This window comes from Engraulis encrasicolus, chromosome 24 (genome assembly GCF_034702125.1).
Source record: "Engraulis encrasicolus isolate BLACKSEA-1 chromosome 24, IST_EnEncr_1.0, whole genome shotgun sequence".
NCBI lineage: Eukaryota > Metazoa > Chordata > Actinopteri > Clupeiformes > Engraulidae > Engraulis > Engraulis encrasicolus.
The window spans coordinates 23,731,265-23,752,409 of NC_085880.1; the positions used below are offsets into that span (position 1 = coordinate 23,731,265).

General features: G+C 44.4%; 1 protein-coding gene across 1 annotated transcript in view; it reads left to right on the forward strand.

Annotated features, from left to right (window-relative positions):
* The window catches only part of pkdcca (protein kinase domain containing, cytoplasmic a), a 42,177-nt gene extending 36,205 nt beyond the window's left edge, over window positions 1-5,972 (forward strand). Inside the window, exons 6-7 of the mRNA XM_063191199.1 lie at window positions 2,995-3,168; window positions 5,462-5,972. Coding sequence (XP_063047269.1) covers window positions 2,995-3,168; window positions 5,462-5,589 — 302 coding nt within the window. The 3' untranslated portion in view covers window positions 5,590-5,972. The remainder of the gene's footprint in view (window positions 1-2,994; window positions 3,169-5,461) is intronic.
* The last annotated feature ends 15,173 nt before the right edge of the window (window positions 5,973-21,145 follow it).

The following is a 21,145-nucleotide window of genomic DNA, read 5'->3' on the forward strand; positions in this document are numbered from 1 at the left end:
ACACACACACACACACACACACACACACACACACACACACAGATGGAGTGGCTGAGAAATTAGAGGTTTCATGGAAGCTGATCACATACTTTATACAGAGCTGATGATAGCGGATGGTTCTCTGAATAAGAACTCCAGATTTCTGTTGAGGTACTATGTGTAAATCACCAAGCTTTGGAAATATGTATAAGTATAATTTGTAACATAACTTTTCTTTACCATATCATTGGGCTACCATACCATTTACCATAATATTGCAGTATTTGGAAATGAATTGTCACTTTGCTTCATACATCAAAAAATACAAATTCCAGTATGGAGCTGATCCACTGTGATAGGCTGGTAGCCTGGGAAATCCCATGATGCTTTGCACAAATGTTCGTACGAGAAATTCAGTAGGCGATCTCCAGACCATATCTCACTTGTGATATGGTCTGCTGTGAACCAGGCAAATAGGCTAGAGATGTTTAAAGCTATTCAATGGTAGATTGTGATAATAGATAATGGATGGGAGCACTTTCGTGTGTGTGTGTGTGTGTGTGTGTGTGTGTGTGTGTGTGTGTGTGTGTGAGAGGAGAGAGAGAGAGAGAGAGAGAGAGAGAGAGAGAGAGAGAGAGAGAGAGAGAGAGAGAGAGAGAGAGAGAGAGAGAGAGAGAGAGAGAGAGAGAGAGAGAGAGAGAGAGAGAGAGAGAGAGAGAGAGAGAGGCCATTATTTTTACTTTCTATAGTTGTGGACCATTTATGACCATTTAAATGAGAATCTGATTGAAATGCCATATCTTTATATCTCTATTCACCACAGTCATTCCCAGTAGCATACACTATGAGCCGTATTCATTCAGTATTTACTCTGAGACTAATTGCCAAGAATGATAAATATAGAACTACGGGCTACTTGCAGTGCAATTGTGCTCTCTGTCTTCATCACCTCGATTCCAATGATGTAAAGCCTGTTGAAATGTCCAGCCTAGTGCACAGAGCACGCATTGTGCTCAGGATGTGATCCAGTGAATATCTGGAAGAGTGAACAGCACGGTGATGATTTAAACACCCAAGGCAAATGCCCAGTGTATTGACATGTTTTCCTCACAAGAAGAAACTTGACAAATGCTGTTCAAGCTCTGTGAAAGGTGAACATGAATGTGCTGTATTTTCTCTCTTTTTTCTATTTATATATAGCAAAACTGTTTACATTGAAACATTTTTTGGCGGTTCCCATGGAAACTTTCCCCGGCCAGGCCCGCATATATGCGCGCAACACCATCAGTCATTTTTAGGAGTTATTTAGGAGGCATGCGCTCCTCGGCTCTCTGGAGCCAAGGGGAGAATGTCAGCTCTGGCAGGCCACAATGAAACGAGAAACAGACCCTTATGCCTTTATTGGGGCAATAGGCAGATGATTTGACACAGTGTTACCACTATTAAAATGTGGCCTTTGGCAAATGGAGGCTAGGATGTGAGCATAGAACTTTGGGATTGGCATTTTTTCACATTGGGGCAATAGGCGGTCGGATACAGCGTTACAACTGTTAAAAACTTGCCAAGTGGTGGATTGGTGAAAGCGTGTAACTTTGGGACAGGCATTTTCCACATTGTTGACATTATCTCTCATTTTTTTTCCTCTGATTCGTCCATGGTTTGGTAGTTTTTTTGTTCAATGTCATGCTGCTTTTACAGTCTTTCAGAAACGGCTATGCCAAGACACACACTGACCCTGGGGCCTGCTATTCGATTGCATTAACTTAATCGCCATGTCAAATTCACAAAATTCTTCTGGTTACTACTGAATCTGGATGCCAACAAGGTGTTTGATTTCAGCAGCTACAGCACCTCACCATGAAAATTAAGATAACTTGATTAATAAATTGACTTTTTTTTAAGATTGGCAACTACTATGCAGTATCTCCACGTGAAGGTGTCAGAGGCAGGGGGGGATTAAGAAGGGAGAACTCAATTGTGAGCACAAGGCCACTTGTCTGGGACAAAAGCCATTGAGTGCTTGCTGGTTGCGGTGGCCTCTCCATTCAGGCCTCAGGACAAGAGAGACAGAGTGGTGACAGCAGCAGAAAGGGCCAGAGCGTGGAGGATGGAGGATGGAGGATGGGGGTGGGCTTGGGAGGGGGCTGATGATGGAGAGCTTGTTCACGTGAATGCAGGGGGTTGTCCGAGGGGAGAGGTTCTACTTGTAGTGAATGCACAGGGTGGCCAATTATTAGTTTAGCACTCTTTTGACTGACCCTGTGGTGGTACTCTGGGAGGGGCCTGCTGTAGCTCTTCACATCACTTGTTCTGTTTTTTTCTTTTTTTTGGTCGGTCTTCACTCATTTCTTGCTCTTAATCAGTGTGTGTGGTGACCGTTGCTATGTAACAGGTACTTCAGTGTTGCTGTGTCAGGATGAAGTGGCTTTACTTTTTGTTGGAAAGTGAAGAGAGTTAGAGTGTGTGTGTGTGTGTGTGGGAGGGGGGGGCATGCGTGTATGCGCGTGCGTGCATGTGCGTGCGTGCGAGAGAGCGAGAGAGAGAGAGAGATAGAGAGAGAGATAGAGAGAGAGAGAGAGAGAGAGAGAGAGAGGATGTGTGTGTGTGTGTGTGTGTGTGTGTATGTGTGTATACGTGTGTGTGTATATGTGTGTGTGTGTGGATAGGACTGGATTTGCTGTGATAGTGGCCTTAATTTAGTCCCTCATTATTACTCGCACAATCTGCTTGCAATTTATAAATTTACCTTATTTACCATCTTCCTCTGTTCTGTTCTGTTCTGTTCTGCTCTCTTCTCTTCTCTTCTCTTCTCTTCTCTTCTCTTCTCTTCTCTTCTCTTCTCTTCTCTTCTCTTCTCTTCTCTTCTCTTCTCTTCTCTTCTCTTCTCTTCTCCTCTCTTCTCTCTATGCTGTCTTTAATAATGTGTCCCAACTTCCCATAAGCATTATCCCACCCCATCCCAATGAGTAACACACATTCTGACTCTGCCTCCTATTCTCTCCTGTGTCTCTACAGAGTATAAGCGGCTGGTGGATACCTCCGTCCCCGGTGAGGACTACCGCTGCTGGCCCTCCTATCAGCACGATGGCTGCACGCTGTCCGTCTACTCCCTCCAGCAGGCCATCAGTGTCTGTGAGAGCCACGGCCAGTGCCGAGCCTTCGTCATGACAAATCAGACTACATGGACAGGTGAGCGTGTGTGTGTGTGTGTGTGTGTGTGTGTGTGTGTGTGTGTGTGTGTGTGTGTGTGTCTGTGTGTGTGTGTGTGTGTGTGCGTGCGTGCGTGTGTGCGTGCGTGCGTGCGTGCGTGCGTGCGTGCGTGCGTGCGTGTGTGTGTGTGTGCGTGTGTGTGTACTATGGTTGGTTCAGAGTACTTAGAGAAACCATGGTTACTACAGTAAAAACATGGTTACCACAGTAAAACCATGGTCGATTTTCGTAAGGGTCTGCAAATGGACACAGTATTTTTTGGGACTTTGGCTTACATCGGGGTCAGCTCTATGTTCCAACAGCCGATTGGTCCCACAGCCCATTGGTCCCACAGCCGAAATGGTCCCAGCTTATTCCTGCTGCTCCATGTTCCCGCAGTTTTAAGAAATTATTTAAATATAAGCCCTATGCGCTACAACTCCATGTTACCACATTTCCTAGTAAACTAAGAGAACCAATTGGCCTAAAAATAATGTTAAAAATCTTAGTGATGTGGGACCAATGGGCTGTGGGACCAATGGACTGTGGGAACATTGACATGCTCCCCTTACATCGATATAATGGAAATTCTGTTCCATAATCCAAATACGTCTGTAAAACGACAGAGGAGGAACGGGGATAGATGGAAGCTGGAAAGTCTGAGACGGAGTGAAAACATGGAAGGGAGGGGCTGGAGGAGGGGTGGAGGGATGTGTGTTAGTGTGTGAGTGCATATGCATGCCTGCATAGTGTGCTGTGTCAATCTCTTCAATTACAACGTCACTTTTTCATCACAAAATAATCTTAAGAGGGACAACAATCATTTTTGTCTGACGACATTCTTAATTCACTTATTAGTGTGTTGAGGGACTCAACAAATTAGATTTCATTATGTCATTGTCAAAACTGTAGAGAAATGTATCACTGTTTATGCAAAGAATCAATATCCTCTATTAGTTAATTGAGAGTGTGTGTGTCGTGCGCGCGCGTGTGTGTGTATAAACGTGTGTGGGTGGGTTATTGGGTTCATGTTGAACAGCGTAGTGATGACAGAAACTTCCCTAATCAAACAGAGGTCAGCTTGTGTTGACCTCATCTTCCCTGAACCTGAGTGCCATCGCTTCTTGTGTTTTATCTGTCATTAAAACACAAACACATAGACACATAATCACACAGGTACACAAATACACACACATACCTCCACATAGTTAGGGGGGGGGGGCAGGTGAGAGAGAGAGAGAAAGAAGGATGATCTAATGTGCATAGTTCACAGATTAACACATATGCATGCATGAATACTTACACAAATGCGAACAAAATAAGCTCACACACACGCACGCGCATGTGAGCGCGTGCACACACACACACACACACACACACACACACACACACACACACACACACACACACACACACACACACACACACACACACACACACACACACACACACACACACACACACACACACACACACACACACACACATGGGCCCATATTTCATTAAAGTGCTGCATGAGAGACTCCCATCAGCAGGGCAATAGTTAATCTTTATTGAACCCCGTCTAGACTCACATTCCTCTCCTCCCTCTCCCTCTCCCCTCTCCTTCACTCCCTCCCTCCCTCCGTCCCTCATGCTCTCCCTTTATCTCTCTCCATCTCTCCCTCGTTCTCTGCCTTTCCCCTCTCATCTTTGCCTCTGTCTCTGTCAGTCCCCGTGTCTCTGTCTGTCTTGTGTCTCTGTTCGTCTGTCTCAGTCTGTCTGTCTGTGTCTCTGTCTCTCTCTCCCTCCCTTCGCTGGCCTCTCCCTCGTGTTGCTCTTTCGTTCCCCTCTCCCTGCGCTCTTGGCAGGCCTCACCCTCTTGCTGTTTTCCTTTTGTCTCCGAGCCAGAAAGAGGAAAGACATTAGTATGAACGCAATCATAAAGTACTTAAAGCGGTAATAAAAGAAAACATACGTAGTGCCCAAAGACTCCACTGACTCTGGGGCATTTGACATGTCTTCAGGTACATTTTGGAACACAAATACAGACCAATACATATGAATGTGCAGTCAATCACATTAAAAAAGTACCAACACACACATGCATGTGTACACACACACACACACACACACACACACACACACACACACACACACACACACACACACACACACACACACACACACACACACACACACACACACACACACACACACACACACACACACGTAAATAAGCAGTGCAATGCAATTATGCTTACAGGCAAATTCTACATATCAAATCCTTATATGCTTCTTTTGTCTTCTGCAGGTCATCAGCTTGTCCAGTTTAAAACGGGCTCCAGCCATCTTCGGCCCAGCAAAGGCAGCCTCACCTACGTGAGAGCAGGCAGCTGGAAGCAGACGGACAGGGAGACGAATGACGAAAAGACCCGATGAAAAGTTGGAAAAGAGACCAATGAGCGACTGACTGGGAGACTGTAGCGAAGGGGAGTAGAGTTGCCCCTGCTGCTGGCACTCGAATCCAGGCCTTCAGTGCTTGCACTGGCTGCGCCCATGACCCTAATGATGGTCACTTCCATCGTAGAGACATGCGGAGACCTGTCATAGCATATGGAGAAGACACTCTAAGTTCGTCCTCTTCTATAAGTGGGCAGAAACAGGAGGCAGAAATGCCTGAGATCAACAGCCTGGCATCGTTGACGTCATTGTAGAAAGGAGGACCAGTGTTGAGTGGCCTGCGTCAGAGGTTGACCCTCTACTCGGCTGTGCTCCTCACATGCATGTCCAATATTGACTCAAGGCATGGCTGCATCCAAGCAGTCACCTGTGTGTGTGTGTGTGTGTGTGTGTGTGTGTGTGTGTGTGTGTGTGTGTGTGTGTGTGTGTGTGTGTGTGTGTGTGTGTGTGTGTGTGTGTGTGTGTGTGTGTGTGTGTGTGTGTGTGTGTGTGTGTGTGCGTGCGTGTGTGTTTTTGTGTGTGTGTGTCTGTACATGCACACGTTTTGCTGGTGCATTCCAAACTCCCAGACAAAAAGAGGGGCATCATAGAAGAAGAGTTCCGAAGCCAGAGCCAGATGCTGGAGGTGGTCAGCATATTATCCCCTCCCAGCTTTTCTGTTTTCTGTGGCTCCAAGTCATTCTCGCTCCTCCCACTTTTCCTGTGGCCTTCAGCCTCGTAATACAAGGCTGGACACCATCAATTACCACAAAACAATTAAGGTGTTGAATGGGCAAAAAGTTGATCTGCACTGGCTGATAGGGGAAACTTAATTCTTTCTTAAAGAAAAAATGATAATTATTGACTTTTATTTGCATGACGTTAATGGACATGACACAAGATGAGATATGACACAGTTCGGCGAAAACCAATTCACCTTTGGCTAAGCCCCGCCCTCTTTAGTTACAGTTGCTAGGTCGGACAGATAAACTTTCAATGTGATATCAACGTGATTTATGCAGTGACTGCAAATCGCAGCAGTTATTCACCCCTAATAAATAAAAAAACGCCATTCATAGTATTGTGAATATAAGTATTTATTTTCTGAACGGTCATGCGATGCATCACAGCTGTTATGGGCTCTTCTAATAATGGGTATCGATAGACATTGTAACCAGCACCATGGTAAGCTGAGCTCGAATATCTTTTGAGCCCTGACTCAAACTTGCTAGACGAAAACGAAATCACACATCGTGATGGCTGTAGTAATCTTCAAAGCTACCACAGCAATGTTTAACATTAACGTTTGGCGTTTATAACTTCAGTAGCTTAACAAAATCACGTCCATCAGCTGCTAGTCAAAACACTCCTGCCGTGACCGATAGTTAACTTTGCTAGCGGTGTTTCTTCATTAATTAGATCAGAAATCCAAAATCCTACTCTGAAACAGGTTCGTGGTTTGCTTACAACCTTACTGAAAAGTGACACGAATGAGATGGTGGCATGATCGGAGCACACAAAGTATGTTTTTGATCCGTGTGCTTTCTAGTCGAGTGTGCTGCTGCCGAGACCCTTCAAGGCAGACTATCCAGCTGCTTAATATTAGTCCGGTTTTAGGTAAAGAGGAAAGCGATTACCACCTGTTACATCGCGGGGAAACTTGCACCTTTGTCACAAATACCCCAGGCAATGTCCAATCATATTTTAATAATAATACGACCGTATCTCGCTAACTACTTGAAAACATGCGATTTCAGCATTGAGTTCAATGGAGCGCTGTCAAAACTGTCCGAGGTTTGTCCGAGGTCGTCCTTTTGCTGCGCTGTGATTGGTCAAAAAGCACTTTAGGGCGGGCCTTAGCCAAAGGTGAATTGGAATGTTCAAATCTCTGAATGTCCCAGGCTGTCAAGCCAGAGCCTTTATGTGATTGGCTAAATCAAACATGTCAATGTGACATCCCGAGCGAATAAAGCAAATTCATGGCAAAACTTCAGCTACCTCTGCTACCAGGCAGTGTTGGTCGCCCTTGGTCTGGACGCAGCATCAGGCCTCAGGAAAGGACAGGAGGAAATTGAATGACTTGCAGTCTCTGTTTGTGTCTGTGGATATTTCTCAAAACCTAGTGCGCACACTTCCAAGTGTATTCGGCTAATTAGGCTGATACACTTGGAAGTGTGCACACTAGGTTTTGAGAAATGCCCAATGTGTCTCATCAATCTCTCAGGTCACTTTGACACAGTTTCATGACACCAGTACATACCTCTCCTTTGTACATTCATTCCTTGCATTACTCAGTCCCCCCCCCCCATGAGCTTCAGCACTTTGTTAAAAAAAGACAGGGTCCCTTTTTGTTGTTTTGATCATTGTTTTCAAGATCAGAATGTTTCAAATGTTTTCTCGTTTTAGTATTTATTCAGATTGAACGTTAAGTGTTTGAAGTGTCTGAGGCAACGAGAACTCTAAAGTTCTAAAGTGAACATTTCAAAGTATGTGTGAGATAATATGGCTGTACGGATTTGCTATTTCTGGGTTTGTTTCTCCTCGTAAGACGTGTTTGTCCTTTCGACCAAATCGAAGATGTTTTAGGGCTCTTGTGGTGGGTACTGTCATAAAGTTACCTCAGACTTTCCAGGTACTGAAACAGACACATTATTATGGTCTATTAATGTCAAATTTGCCATTTGGCTGTCCAGAAACCTGCCCATTTACTTTATATACTTGGCAAGAGAATTAGTCCTTAGTTTAAACCATGAGTGCACTGCTGCTTTGTTGTAGTGAATGTTCTAGATGGTCACCTGTCTTAAAGCTGGGCATATGTTGTACCACTTTTTTAATCATGGCATTAGGCTGCTGCTGCTTGCACTGTGGGTGTGAATCACAGGAGTTTTACGGTTTGCAGTTCACAGCTCCTGTTCTGACACTGCTCACATGCTCACAGAAACAATCAAACATGTTTTAGCCAATAAATTGGGAGGTGGTTGTGACATGCTGTTACCTCATGTACACACTGCAAGATTGATGTATGATTGAGCCGAAATTCGGCCTAGTCCCCAAAATAGTTTGACAACTGAAAACTAAACTACTTGGCAAAAGTGGGCCAAAAGACGTACATTGTATGCCAAGCTTTATAAGCAAAAACACAGAGTTCTGTGAAATGAGCAAGGATACTTGGGACACAGGCTAATATGTGGTAGTTTCACGAATTTTGCCGAAAATTCTGTGATAGGGTCACGGATGTACTTTTCATGATTGACTCACAGAAGTGCTTTCTCTATGCTCCTACTGCATTACAGCCTACAGCAATCCTTAGAATATGACAAAAGTAGTGAAATAGCCTACCTTTTCCAGTCAGTTGATATCAAATCCTAAATTGCTTGAACAATTTAAGTTGTGCCCAGACCAAAACAATTCCTAACCTTAATCTGTCAGTAAGAAATATTTGAGGGAAAAAAAGTTTGAAATTAGAAAAAATCCAGAGAGAACATTGGAAGTTGGAACATAAAACTGTGGGAATATGGAACGCGTGGGAGCAGTGGAAATATAGAGAAAGCTCTTCCATGACCCATCACGGAATTTTGACAAAATCTGTGAAACTACCACAGCTTTTATGTGACAATGGTCTGTGTTCATTTCATGTAATTCTGGGAGATCATGTTGTTAGAAGGCAGACTCTCAATGCCAGATGGGTGATAATAAGAAACCAAAATCACCTAGCTCAGTGACTCTCTCTGTTTCCCAAGGAAATGGAACCGCTTTCAATGAAAGCACAAATGGTGGAGATAACAGAAAGAAAATACTATTTCAAATGTGAACATTGTTGTGTATAAACTTAATCCTGATCAGAAGATTGTTATTTTTTTCAATTGAAATTAAAAAAAAACTTTTCAATGAATGGTTTTAATGGGCTCTGTTTTTTTTTCAGAATTAGAATATTCGTTTTAATGTCTATATTGATTCAGTCTCAATGCAAGAAATCTCTGATATTTTGACAATGGACACATTATTTCACACCTGAACACAATCATTTAGTGGCTGAACTCCAATAGTCTTCATCCAGGAAATCCATACATGTTACTTATATACATACATAAAGCCACAGTCACACACACAGGACGAGGGAGAGGAAACAGAGGAAGCAATAACCAGACTTATTTGAGTAAATCCTTGAAAAATATTTGCTGAAATGAAAACATTTGAAAAATCCATGTAAGCGCTGTCCAAATACAAATGAGCAGTCTAGACATTAATCCAGAGTTTGGCACATTATGCCGAGCATCTCACGTGTGGTCTTACTTCAGTAGTGATTTCAACTTCCTCCACTGGAGAAGCAGTACTGAGAGTATAAAAATAGTCCATGGAAATGCACAACAGTGGTCTTTCAGAGAGAGAGAGAGAGAGAGAGAGAGAGAGACAGACAGACAGACAGAGACAGAGAGGTGTTAAAAATTATCTCTTGAAATGAGTTCAAAACTTAAATCTCTGCAAAAGGTCAAAACAATTTTTCGGACCTTACAATGTAAAGCTTACAACGCTTAATGGAGATTCTGTTCCATAATCCATATTTGTCTGCAAAAAAAGACAGAGGAGGAGCGGGGATAGATGGAAGCTGGAAAATCTGAGACGGAGTGAGAACATGGAAGGGAGGGGATGGAGCGAGGGAGGGAGGGAGGTAGGGTGTGAAAGAGTGAAATGAGAGATGGGCCGAGTGTGGCCTCTAATTCCTTTCGCCTGGCTGCTCCAGTAGAACATTAAACAGCGAGCCCTTTGACCCCTGACCCTTTGACCCCTACATGCTCACCAGCAGAATGACTGGAACGCCTGTTGAGCAGCAGTGTGTACAGACTATGGGCTGCTGTGTTTTGCCTGACAGAGAGCAAGGGAGACAAAGCAAGAGAGACACTTCATTATGGCCGAGAGACACGCACAGACAAAGAGATTCACCGAATGAACATCATTAATGACGTTAAAGAACTAGGCCTATGTGCAAAACATTAGTCTCCAGTCGATTGCTCTCTTACACACAAAAACACACACACACACACACACACACACACACACACACACACACACACACACACACACACACACACACACACACACACACACACACACACACACACACACACACGCATGCATGCACACACACACACACAAACACACACACACATGCATGCACGTGCACACGCACACACACACACACTGTCTCTCTCTCTCTCTTGTGCGCGCGCACACACACACACACACACACACACACACACACACACACACACACACACACACACACACACACACTTGCCCATACGCAGTGTGTGTGTGTGTGTGTGTGTGTGTGTGAGAGAGAGAGAGAGAGAGAGAGAGAGAGAGAGAGAGAGAGAGAGAGAGAGAGAGAGAGAGAGAGAGAGAGAGAGAGAGAGAGAGAGAGAGTTTGTGTGTTTGAGCAGAAATGCTTTCCTTGCTGTTTCCTGTCCAGGGACTGAGACTATGGTCAAATAAACAGCTATGCAAAGCTCCCGTGTTCCATGGGAAGGGACAGACACACAGAGAGATTTAACTGAGATTTAATAGAGAGATTTAACTTATTTTTTAAAATCGTTTTCTTTCACATAATGACACGTTTGATATACATAGAGAGAGACATAGAGAAACAGAAAGAGAAACTGTCAGCATTTCAAGGTATTCACACTTTGTCCTGGCCTTGACCTGCTGTATTTATGAAGGCACTTCTTCAACATTTCACACATAGCAAAGGGTCAGACATTGGGTTCAAAATGAAGGACAGCACAGAATTAGTTTTGCCCACCAAAGAACAATGGTAAATGGACTGCATTTATGAAGTGCATTCCTAATACTCAGCAGAATACCCAACACGCTGTACACTGAATGCCTCACACCCAAGGCCCATTCATTACGTGTGGGATGGTGACAGACACATGTGTTGTGTTTCACATGTTCCAACTGTTAATGTTGTGCACATCTGAACAAAACATTGAGTAGCTTAATTTTACGTACATAAAATATATAAAAACACTTCTTTGAGGAATCAAGCAGCTTAACACGTAAAAGATATAAAACAGCTCCTAAAAAGACAGACAGTGTGAAGGTGTTGATAGTCAGAATGTATGAATAGAAATACTGTCCTCCAGTTTTTTCCCCTGTTTGAATCATTGGGGTGGGTTAGCCACTTTTGGGGCCGTGGTGGTCTGATTGATCACAGCATGCATAGGCAACCACCGTGGTTTGGACCCTCACCTCAACTTTCTGAACGGTGCCAGACTAATAGTATTCATATTGTACTCTGGCTTGTCAGGCTAATGCACGGTACCAATCAAGCACATGGGGTGTGAGATGGGGTTTAGTGCACAGCTCAAGGACACTCTGACCTGGCTAGGAGGTGGGACTCCAACCCGCAACCTACGCTGACCTCCTCTACCGACGTAGCCACTGTCGGTGTGTTTCTCGAAAGCGAAGTTGTTAGCTAGTTAGCAACTTGGGTAGTTTGCATTGCAAACAACAAAGTAGATAATGAAGTTAGCAACTATGGTTTCGAGAAATGCACCCCAGAGTTGTTAGACATAGAGGACACACTCTGTCCTCAACTTTCTATTGCTCTGTTTCAGTTGGTATGATGCAAAAAAATATAAAAGACATGGATAAAAACGGTATGCCATTTTGACAAAGAGATGGCTTCTAGTTAGCAGGAGAACACTGACTTGAAATAAGCTCTGAGAGAGAGAGAGAGAGAGAGAGAGAGAGAGAGAGAGAGAGAGAGAGAGAGAGAGAGAGAGAGGAGGTGGTGGTTGCTCCAGCATCTGTGTTTTATTGAACTGGTTGGCCTCAGGGATTAGGACCTTTCCTGGGGTGCAGCCTCAGGGTCTTGGAAGTGTGTGTGTGTGTGTGTGTGTGTGTGTGTGTGTGTGTGTGTGTGTGTGTGTGTGTGTGTGTGTGTGTGTGTGTGTGTGTGTGTGTGTGTGTGTGTGTGTGTGTGTGTGTGTGTGTGTGTGTGTGTGTGAGTGTGCGTGTGTGTGTGTGATTCTAATGAAAGCCAGGCAAGCTGCTCAAAAACGGACTTCCATGCCTGCTCTCCCACACCATCCTTGTTTTTCCTCAATTCTATCTCTCTTTGTCTTTTTTGTTACAACCTTTCTCTCTAAGGTATGGTGAACGTTTAAACATAGGCGAAAACATTCAAAACATTCAAACTTGTTGCAAACTTATTTTACAACTTTCGAAAGGGCACGCCTTTTAGCCATAAACATGTTCGTACACTGAGGAGGCTGCATAAGTGTTCAACACCACGCCAGAAACAAGGACTGCCAAAAGGAAGGCGTCTGACTGAATGCTGTGAAAGTCCGTCACCCTCCCCTTCGTATGTCGTCGTCCCATTATACTATTTCATCCCTTCTCTTCTGGGAACATGGTAATAGTTTGGATTAGTGCTTGCCATGTGTGTTCCAGGGCACATTTGAACTCTGATCGGTCCAGAAGCTGCTTCCTGCTGGCCTGTCTTCTTGACTGCTGCTATGCTCCCATTCTTTCACTCTGTCCCCTCATACTTTTCTGCTCTTCATTTTTTCCTCCTTTTATTCATCATCATCCCCCCTCTCTCTCTCTCTCTCTCTCTCTCTCTCTTCTCTCTCTCTCTCTCTCTCTCTCTCTCTCTCTCTCTCTCTCTCTCTCTCTCTCTCTCTCTCTCTCTCTCTCTCTCTCCATACACATACTCCCTATCAGGGCTTTCTCTTGTCCTCAGCAAGGCTACAGACAGCTGTTTCACAACCAGGCCCCCTATAACACTGTGGCCACTGTCTGGCTCCTCTCAATCCATCAGCACTTGGCCCTTAAATGATATCACCCAGCCAGGCGGCCTTATCCAGTGGGGCCAAACCTGCGGTGGCTGATGAGGACAGGACAGGAGGGCAGGGCTGGACTGGTCATCTGGGCATCATACAGGGCATTTTCCAGGTGGGCCGACATATTGTTTTTGTTTGATTTTTTTTCTAGGGATTGGCCCACAGCTTAGAGGGGGTGGCCCATTAGTCCATCTGCAATATAAACAGTGGACTGAGTCAAGCGGAATATACATATATGAAGAGTTCAGATGCAAAACCCCCTAACTCCATTTCTGAAGCCCTGCACTTCTATATTTTTAGAGAACCCTGTTGTTGGTTTGGTTTACATTAATGTACTTGATAATACATATAAATAGTTATATTACATAAATAAAATAAAAAATATGCAATTTTGATAGCTTTGTATTAAATAAAAATGAATTAAGATTATTTTCTGAAATGGCACTTAGGGGGTTTTGCATCTGAACTCTTCATATATATATATATATATTTATATTATATATGCAGTATGTGTGAGTGGCCGGTATAGCCTCTTTGTGCAGATGGCAGATGGGCCTACCGACGACCGTGTTCACGGCAGGAATTACATCATAACAACATTGCTATGACAACAACATTGCACAGAGCCTGGAGTAACAGAGTAAGACTTTGTCATTACAATTGTGGTGACAGAAAGGATATAACATAGGCTTTGTACAAAGAGGTTAAGCCAAAAAAAAAAGTCCCAGTGTGTTTTTTTGTGCCCAGCCCAGATGTGTAGGAGAAGCTAGACACTGAGGAGAGCTAGACGCTGACCAGGTGACGTGCCCGCCAGCCAATCAGGGACCAGGTCAGGTCATTTCCTCCTCCATCTGGTTTTGCTAACACGGTGGTAACACTCCATACTCAACAGGAGATAGCGGGCGCTTGTGGGATGGTTACAATATGTTAGACGTTTTAGAATCTCATGTTAGATGTTAAGAGTGCAGAACGTTTTGTGTGGAGAGATTTGAATAAATCATTGGACATTTCGGTGTGCTAGTTTGTGATAGACATCTGAATAAGTTGTGGACATTTCGGTGCGTGCATAAAACGGGCATAAATCTAGCTTAACTGAGTCTCCATATATTATAACAAACACAGATGCGTGCACACAAACACACGCACACACACACACACACACACACACACACACACACACACACACACACACACACACACACACACACACACACACACACACACACACACACACACACACACACACACACACACACACACACACACACACACACACACACACACACACACACACACATCTGTCTCCATCCCCATGCCGTTAAGCATGTCAATGACAACTGTGGGGGCTGGCGAGGATGTAATGCATGTTATGTGAGGATCAACAGTAAACAGAGGCCTCCAGACAGACCACGAGTGTGTGTGTGTGTGTGTGTGTGTGTGTGTGTGTGTGTGTGTGTGTGTGTGTGTGTGTGTGTGTGTGTGTGTGTGTGTGTGTGTGTGTGTGTGTGTGTGTGTGTGTGTGTGTGTGTGTGTGTGTGTGTGTGTGTGTGTCTGTTCGTGAAAGAACCTGAATTGAGAGAGAGAGAGAAAGAGAGAGCGATTATGTGTGTGTGTGTGTGCGTGTGCGTATGCGCATGCGCGTGTGCGCGCATGCGTGCATGTGCGTGCGTGTGTGTGTGCGCGTGCGTGTGCTTGCGTGTGCGTGCGAGCATGTGTGCGTATGTTCGTGCATGCGTGCGTGTTGTTGGTGTGTGTGTGCGTGTTTGTGTGTGTAGCACGGATACACTGTTATGCCTATTACTGCCTTGTCAACAACTGGAAATTCACTGCAGCAAGTGTGCAAGCAGATGTCTTGTACGGGATAGTACTTGCAGTATTATAGGCTAATTGGTACGTTGCACATTGGTCACGTACTGCACAGAATCCTTATTGCAGAATCACTCATGTGAACTTGCTGCTGAAAGCCGAAAGACAACGGAGAGAAAAAAAAATGTTTACAGTTAAAGAATGGCAAGGCAAACAAGGTAAACATTGACCCATGGTTTTAACGCGTGATCTAAACAACATCAGTCTAACCACTTTAACCAAAATGGTTTTCCCATGAGAGAGAAGAGATGACAAGCAATTCTGGTTGAGCGCACATTAAAGGGGGAATGTAGTACGTACTGTACTCCTCTCTAGACCTCACTTGATTTGCAGAATTGGGGCAGCAGCCTTGCAGTGCAGGAGGCAGGGTTGCCAGATGTCTCAGACTATTTCCAGCCCAATAAATGTTAAAAAAAACCACCCACATTACCACACACACAACCACATTTATACCAATATATCCTGCCCCTTTTGAACTAAATTCTATTGACTTCTATGGCCATAAATCTATAGAAATCCCGCCCAATTCCCGTTTGTACTCCTGATGGTCATCCTAAATAGCCCAGTTGTGCAGGAAACCGCCCAATCTGGCAACCCTGGCCGGAAGGCGAGGCAAGGCTACAGTGAGTTCATGTTTATTTGCAGTGGCTGCAGAGAAGCCAAGCGGCGCAGTCTTAATTTGAGCCTATACTAGATGGGGAAAACCTCCATCAGCCAAGCTGGTGTAATTACGATGTTGCAACAGGCCTCACAGATGGCTCTCCTATGGTGCTCTGGAAAAGCAGCCTTCATTGGGCCTTGACTTATTTACACAGAGTTCTATTTAAAGCCACTACAGGAGAGGTAAAGGACTCCCCACTGTGTCCTTAGATGATCCTGGCCCTTACGAAAAAAAAGTATATATCACAATATATACAAGGATTTATATTGCAATGCATTAGAAATTACATTCCAATGTATGTATGTATGCAGGGCCGCTGACAGGTTTGGCTGGGCCCGGGACAAAAATCTCTGAATGGTCCCCCCCTTCCTCCTTTAATCCTCCATTACTGTAATCATAATCTTCATGAGGGCCCAGTTCTGGGCCACCCACATTCCTGGGCCCGGGGCAAAATACCCGTTTGTCGTCGGGCCTCTATGTATGAGACACCACACTTCCTCATAAACATTTGAATATGTAAAGCCTAAAGCCTGACCCTTTGCTTTTTTTGTTGTATATAGTTGCTGCATTCACTGCATTACTAATTATTATGCAAATCATATGTTTCACTGATTTCCTTCAATAATCAATATAAATGACAGTCATCATAATTTTCAAGTCATCAGCCATCAGAGTATAAATCAAATGTTTTCAAACAAAACCTTGCACACACACACACACTAAAGTTCTTGCAAGGAAGAGCACGCAAGGGGGAGAAAAAGGACAGGAGGCATGCAGAAGGAATTCTGACATGGTGGACATCTTACTGTGTCGGAGGAAGGGGGAGAACGGGAGGAGGAGGGGGAAAAATGAAAACATGGGGATGATTTCCATATGAGTAAACACACAGAGGTCAAAGAAAGAACAAAAAGGAGGGAAGACAGACAACATGTAAGCATGGAAGTATAGTGTGTGTGTGTGTGTGTGTGTGTGTGTGTGTGTGTGTGTGTGTGTGTGTGTGTGTGTGTGTGCGTGCGTGCGTGTGTGTGTGTGTGTGTGTGTGTGTGTGTGTGCGTGCCTTTGTGCGTCTGTGTGTGTGTCTGTGTGTGCGTGTGTGTGTGCGTTTGCGTGTGTGTGTGCGTGTGCGTGTGTGTGTGTGTGTGTGTGTGTGAGAGAGAGAGAGAGCGAGAGAGAGAGATGAGTTTAGATGTCTGCAGAAAGTTTAGAGATGTGGTAGGGTGGGAACCAATCTCTCTATTACCAAAAGAATGTAAAAGAACCCACTAGATTTGATTAGATGTCAGGGGTGCACAGAGAGCCAGGGACCACTTCCTGAAGAGGATCACAACAGCAGAGCGGAATATGTGTCTAGTCAGTCAGGCCGTTAGTCTGTCGATATGAGCTGCTTCATCTAGATCAGTGTTTCTCAAACTGTTTCAGACCGAGGACCACTTTGCGACCCCAAAAATGTTCAGGGACCACTGAATTGACAGTTGACGGGTGCTAACTTGACACTGTTACTTTTTGACTTTTTATTCACATTGCAAGCCTGTCATGTTGTGGTGATAAGACTTCTGCTATGTTTAGCTTTGTAATTATGTTACAAATATGGCCTACTGGTAGCTTGTCTTGGAATAGAAGAAATCCTCTGAGCTCTGTCGCGGACCACCAGTGGTACCCGGACCACATTTTGAGAATCACTGATCTAGATTACCTACCAATTATACATAATATTGTACATATTTTACACGTGAGTTAGAGTTAGGGTGACATATACTTACAGGCTACTTAGGCCTACTTTTTTCATTAATAGCCTAATCCCAAACCCTCTTCTCCTTAAGGCACTATGGTAGTGTGTTGTAAAGGCTTGGCAGCCATGCTCGACTCATACACCATGCCTACAAGTCCTACCTCAGTGTGTTTCAATTGTACTGATTTGTCTGAAGAGAGGCTTGACGAGATTAAAAAACTAATTTAGCATGCTAACATATGTCTGGGGTGTGATTTGAGATACAAACTTTCAAACATGCAATTGCTGAAGAGCCTGTTTTTTTGCCTTTACCATGGTAAAACCACAGACATGACTAACTGAAAAGGAAGACACATGTGCCTAACAATTACAACACCCCCAAAATGGTATGCTAGAGGGTTAAAAATGTAGTGTCTCTAGATCAGGGTTTTCCCAAACTTTACCATGACAAGGTCCTCTATACCGATACATTCCAGCCACGTCCCCCCTTAGATGGGTCGTGCCGCACTATTTTTTTATGCACTTCCTTTCACAGCCAGTCTTTGGTCTGTATTTTGTGTGTACCCCCTATACATTATGGGCCAGTCCTCAAGAAGATGCAAAAAATCCAACAGCATCGGCCGCTGAGAGCAGCATGTCCTGACCTGTCCAGGCCTATTATTGCATACGTTTCTAAAACGATTTGACATTGTTAATTCTACATTGTCAAAAGCCTGGGAGAATTTCGAAGCGCATCAGATAGAGTTGTTACACATTTAAAATTGGGATTTTAACACAAGGCCCATAATCTTGATTGTGTGTACATAAATGCTGTAATTTATTTTTATTCTGTTGCCACAAATCAGATAAATAAAATGGTCATAACATGCTGGCCACCACAGACGGTTCATTAATTCAAGTGTGTCGACCATATGTAATGACGATGAACCACAGACTCAAGATTTCATGGACGTCATGAAGGGAGAGAGGAGAGGAGAGAGAGAGAGAGAGCGAGAGAGAGAGAGAGAGAGAGAGAGAGAGAGAGAGAGAGAGAGAGAGAGAGAGAGTATGGGAGTAAGTGAGTGAGTGAGTGAGTGAGTGAGTGAAAGTGGAAGCTGGAGGAAGCTGTCGGGGTAGTTATAAAGGGCCTCCACAGTGACCTGCCCAGGCTGGACCCGGGACCAGAGACCCGGGGGTTAACAGTCGTCTGGCGAGCGCACCACAGGAGACGCACGGCCCAGAATCCTGCCAGTGATTATTTAACAATGCAACACAGACACACACACACACATGCGCGCGCGCACACACACACACACATGCGCGCGCGCGCACACACACACACACACACACACACACACACACACACACACACACACACACACACACACACACACACACACACACACACACACACACACACACACACACACACACACACACACACTGTCCAATTTCCATACAGCATACACACCACGGGAGACAGACGGCACTGACTTCTGCCAGTGATTATTTAACAATTGTGAAGTGATTGTGTTCAGCAGCTGCGGGGCGGTGGCCATACGTTTAGACATTTAGGGGGCAGAGGAGACATTAGTCCATGCTCTACTACACATTTCAGAGACAGATGTCAAGACTGGTAGCCATAATACGTACAAAGAGGAACCAATAGGTTAATATCACGAAAACATAACTGAATAAGGATGTCTTAAACATAAATATGGTTGTACAAATGAGCAAAAAAACATCTGATACACTCTGAGCTACCTAATAAAAAATTGGTGACGTTGGTAACTTGAATTTACTTGAAATATACTTGAATTTCAAGGAGTTAATGAAAGGTATCTACGGCACGCTTGAGGAGGACTTTGAATGGAATGGACTGAAATATTTTCCGCATCACAGTTTGGTTACTTTTATATCAGTTGTACAACAATTGGACAGAGAAGGAGGATGAGAGAGAGAGAGAGAGAGAGAGAGAGAGAGAGAGAGAGAGAGAGAGAGAGAGAGAGAGAGAGAGAGAGAGAGAGAAAGAGTGCAAGAGAGTAATTCGGCCTGTTTCTTTCTCCTCTGTCATCGCCAAGGCTCGTGCCTACTCGGCGCCAGGCGCACAGCATGCCAGCGATGTCGTGCCACGAGACAGGGAGGGTGACGAGGGGGAGAAGGGGAACAGTGGGACACGTCTCTCCCACCACTCTCTCTCGCTTTCTCTCTCTCTCTCTCTCTCCCTCCTACCTCTCTATCTATCTCTTTATTTCTTTCTCTCTCTCTCTCTCTCTCTCTCTCTCTCTCTCTCTCTCTCTCTATCTCTCTCTCCCTCTCTCTATCTCCCTCTCTCTCTCTCTTTCTCTTTATCTCCTTCCCTCTCTTGCTTCCCTCTTCTTGTTTTACTTTTTGTTTCTCTGTCTCACTCTCTCCTCCCTCTCTCCCTCACACCCTTGTACAAACACGGAGGTCATGGAAGGGTCACTTGGCAAACTTTCAGTGTCTTGTGACCGCCTCCTCCCTCTTTGTGTTTGTGTGTGTGTGTTCACACATGTGAGCTTGTGTGACTGGTAGATGGCGTGTGTACCGTATCTGTATGTGCATGCATTTTGGTGTGTGAGAGAGATTCTGTTGCGTCTAAATGAGAGAGAGGGGGGACAGACAGACAGACAAAGAGAGAAATGGGAGCAAGATTGAAAGTGAGTTTGTGTGTGTGTGTGCGTGTGTGTGTGTGTGTGTGTGTGTGTGTGTGTGTGTGTGTGTGTGTGTGTGTGTGTGTGTGTGTGTGTGTGTGTGTGTGTGTGTGTGTGTTTGTCGAAAGAGAGAGAGAGAGAGAGAGAGAGAGAGAGAGAGGGAGAGAGAGAGAGAGAGAGAGAGAGAGAGAGAGAATTCAGCATGAAGAACACATCACAAAATGCTGCACTGTACAAAGTGGCATGTACAATTATAAGTACGGATCACCAAGGCTTTTTCAATTGGATAACCCTCAGGAATGGTAATCGTATCAAACCAGCAGTTTAAGTCTCCAATCTTAAAATCTCGCTGTTACCGTACTTTGCCAAAGACCGCTGGACGGGAATCATACCAAAGTAATGACTTGTGTTGTGAAACAACAGCAGCAGTGCAGAGAAAACAACTTTATGCACTGACAGAAGCAATATTATGTTCTAATTATTCACCTCATACATACTGAAAGGAGCTTTGGCAGCAGGCAGTAGGATTTTGTTCTGTATTCTGCATTATACAAACACAGCAATTTAAGATGGAAGGAATATTATAAGAAGAGAAAAAATGTCAATAAGAACATTCCTTTCTCTCTCATTGTGTGTGTTTGTGTGTGTGTACATGCGTGTGCCCTTGTGTGTGTGTGTGTGTGTGTGTGTGTGTGTGTGTGTGTGTGTGTGTGTGTGTGTGTGTGTGTGTGTGTGTGTGTGTGTGTGTGTGTGTGTGTGTGCGTAAGTGCATACACGTTTATGTGCGTGTGTGTGTGTG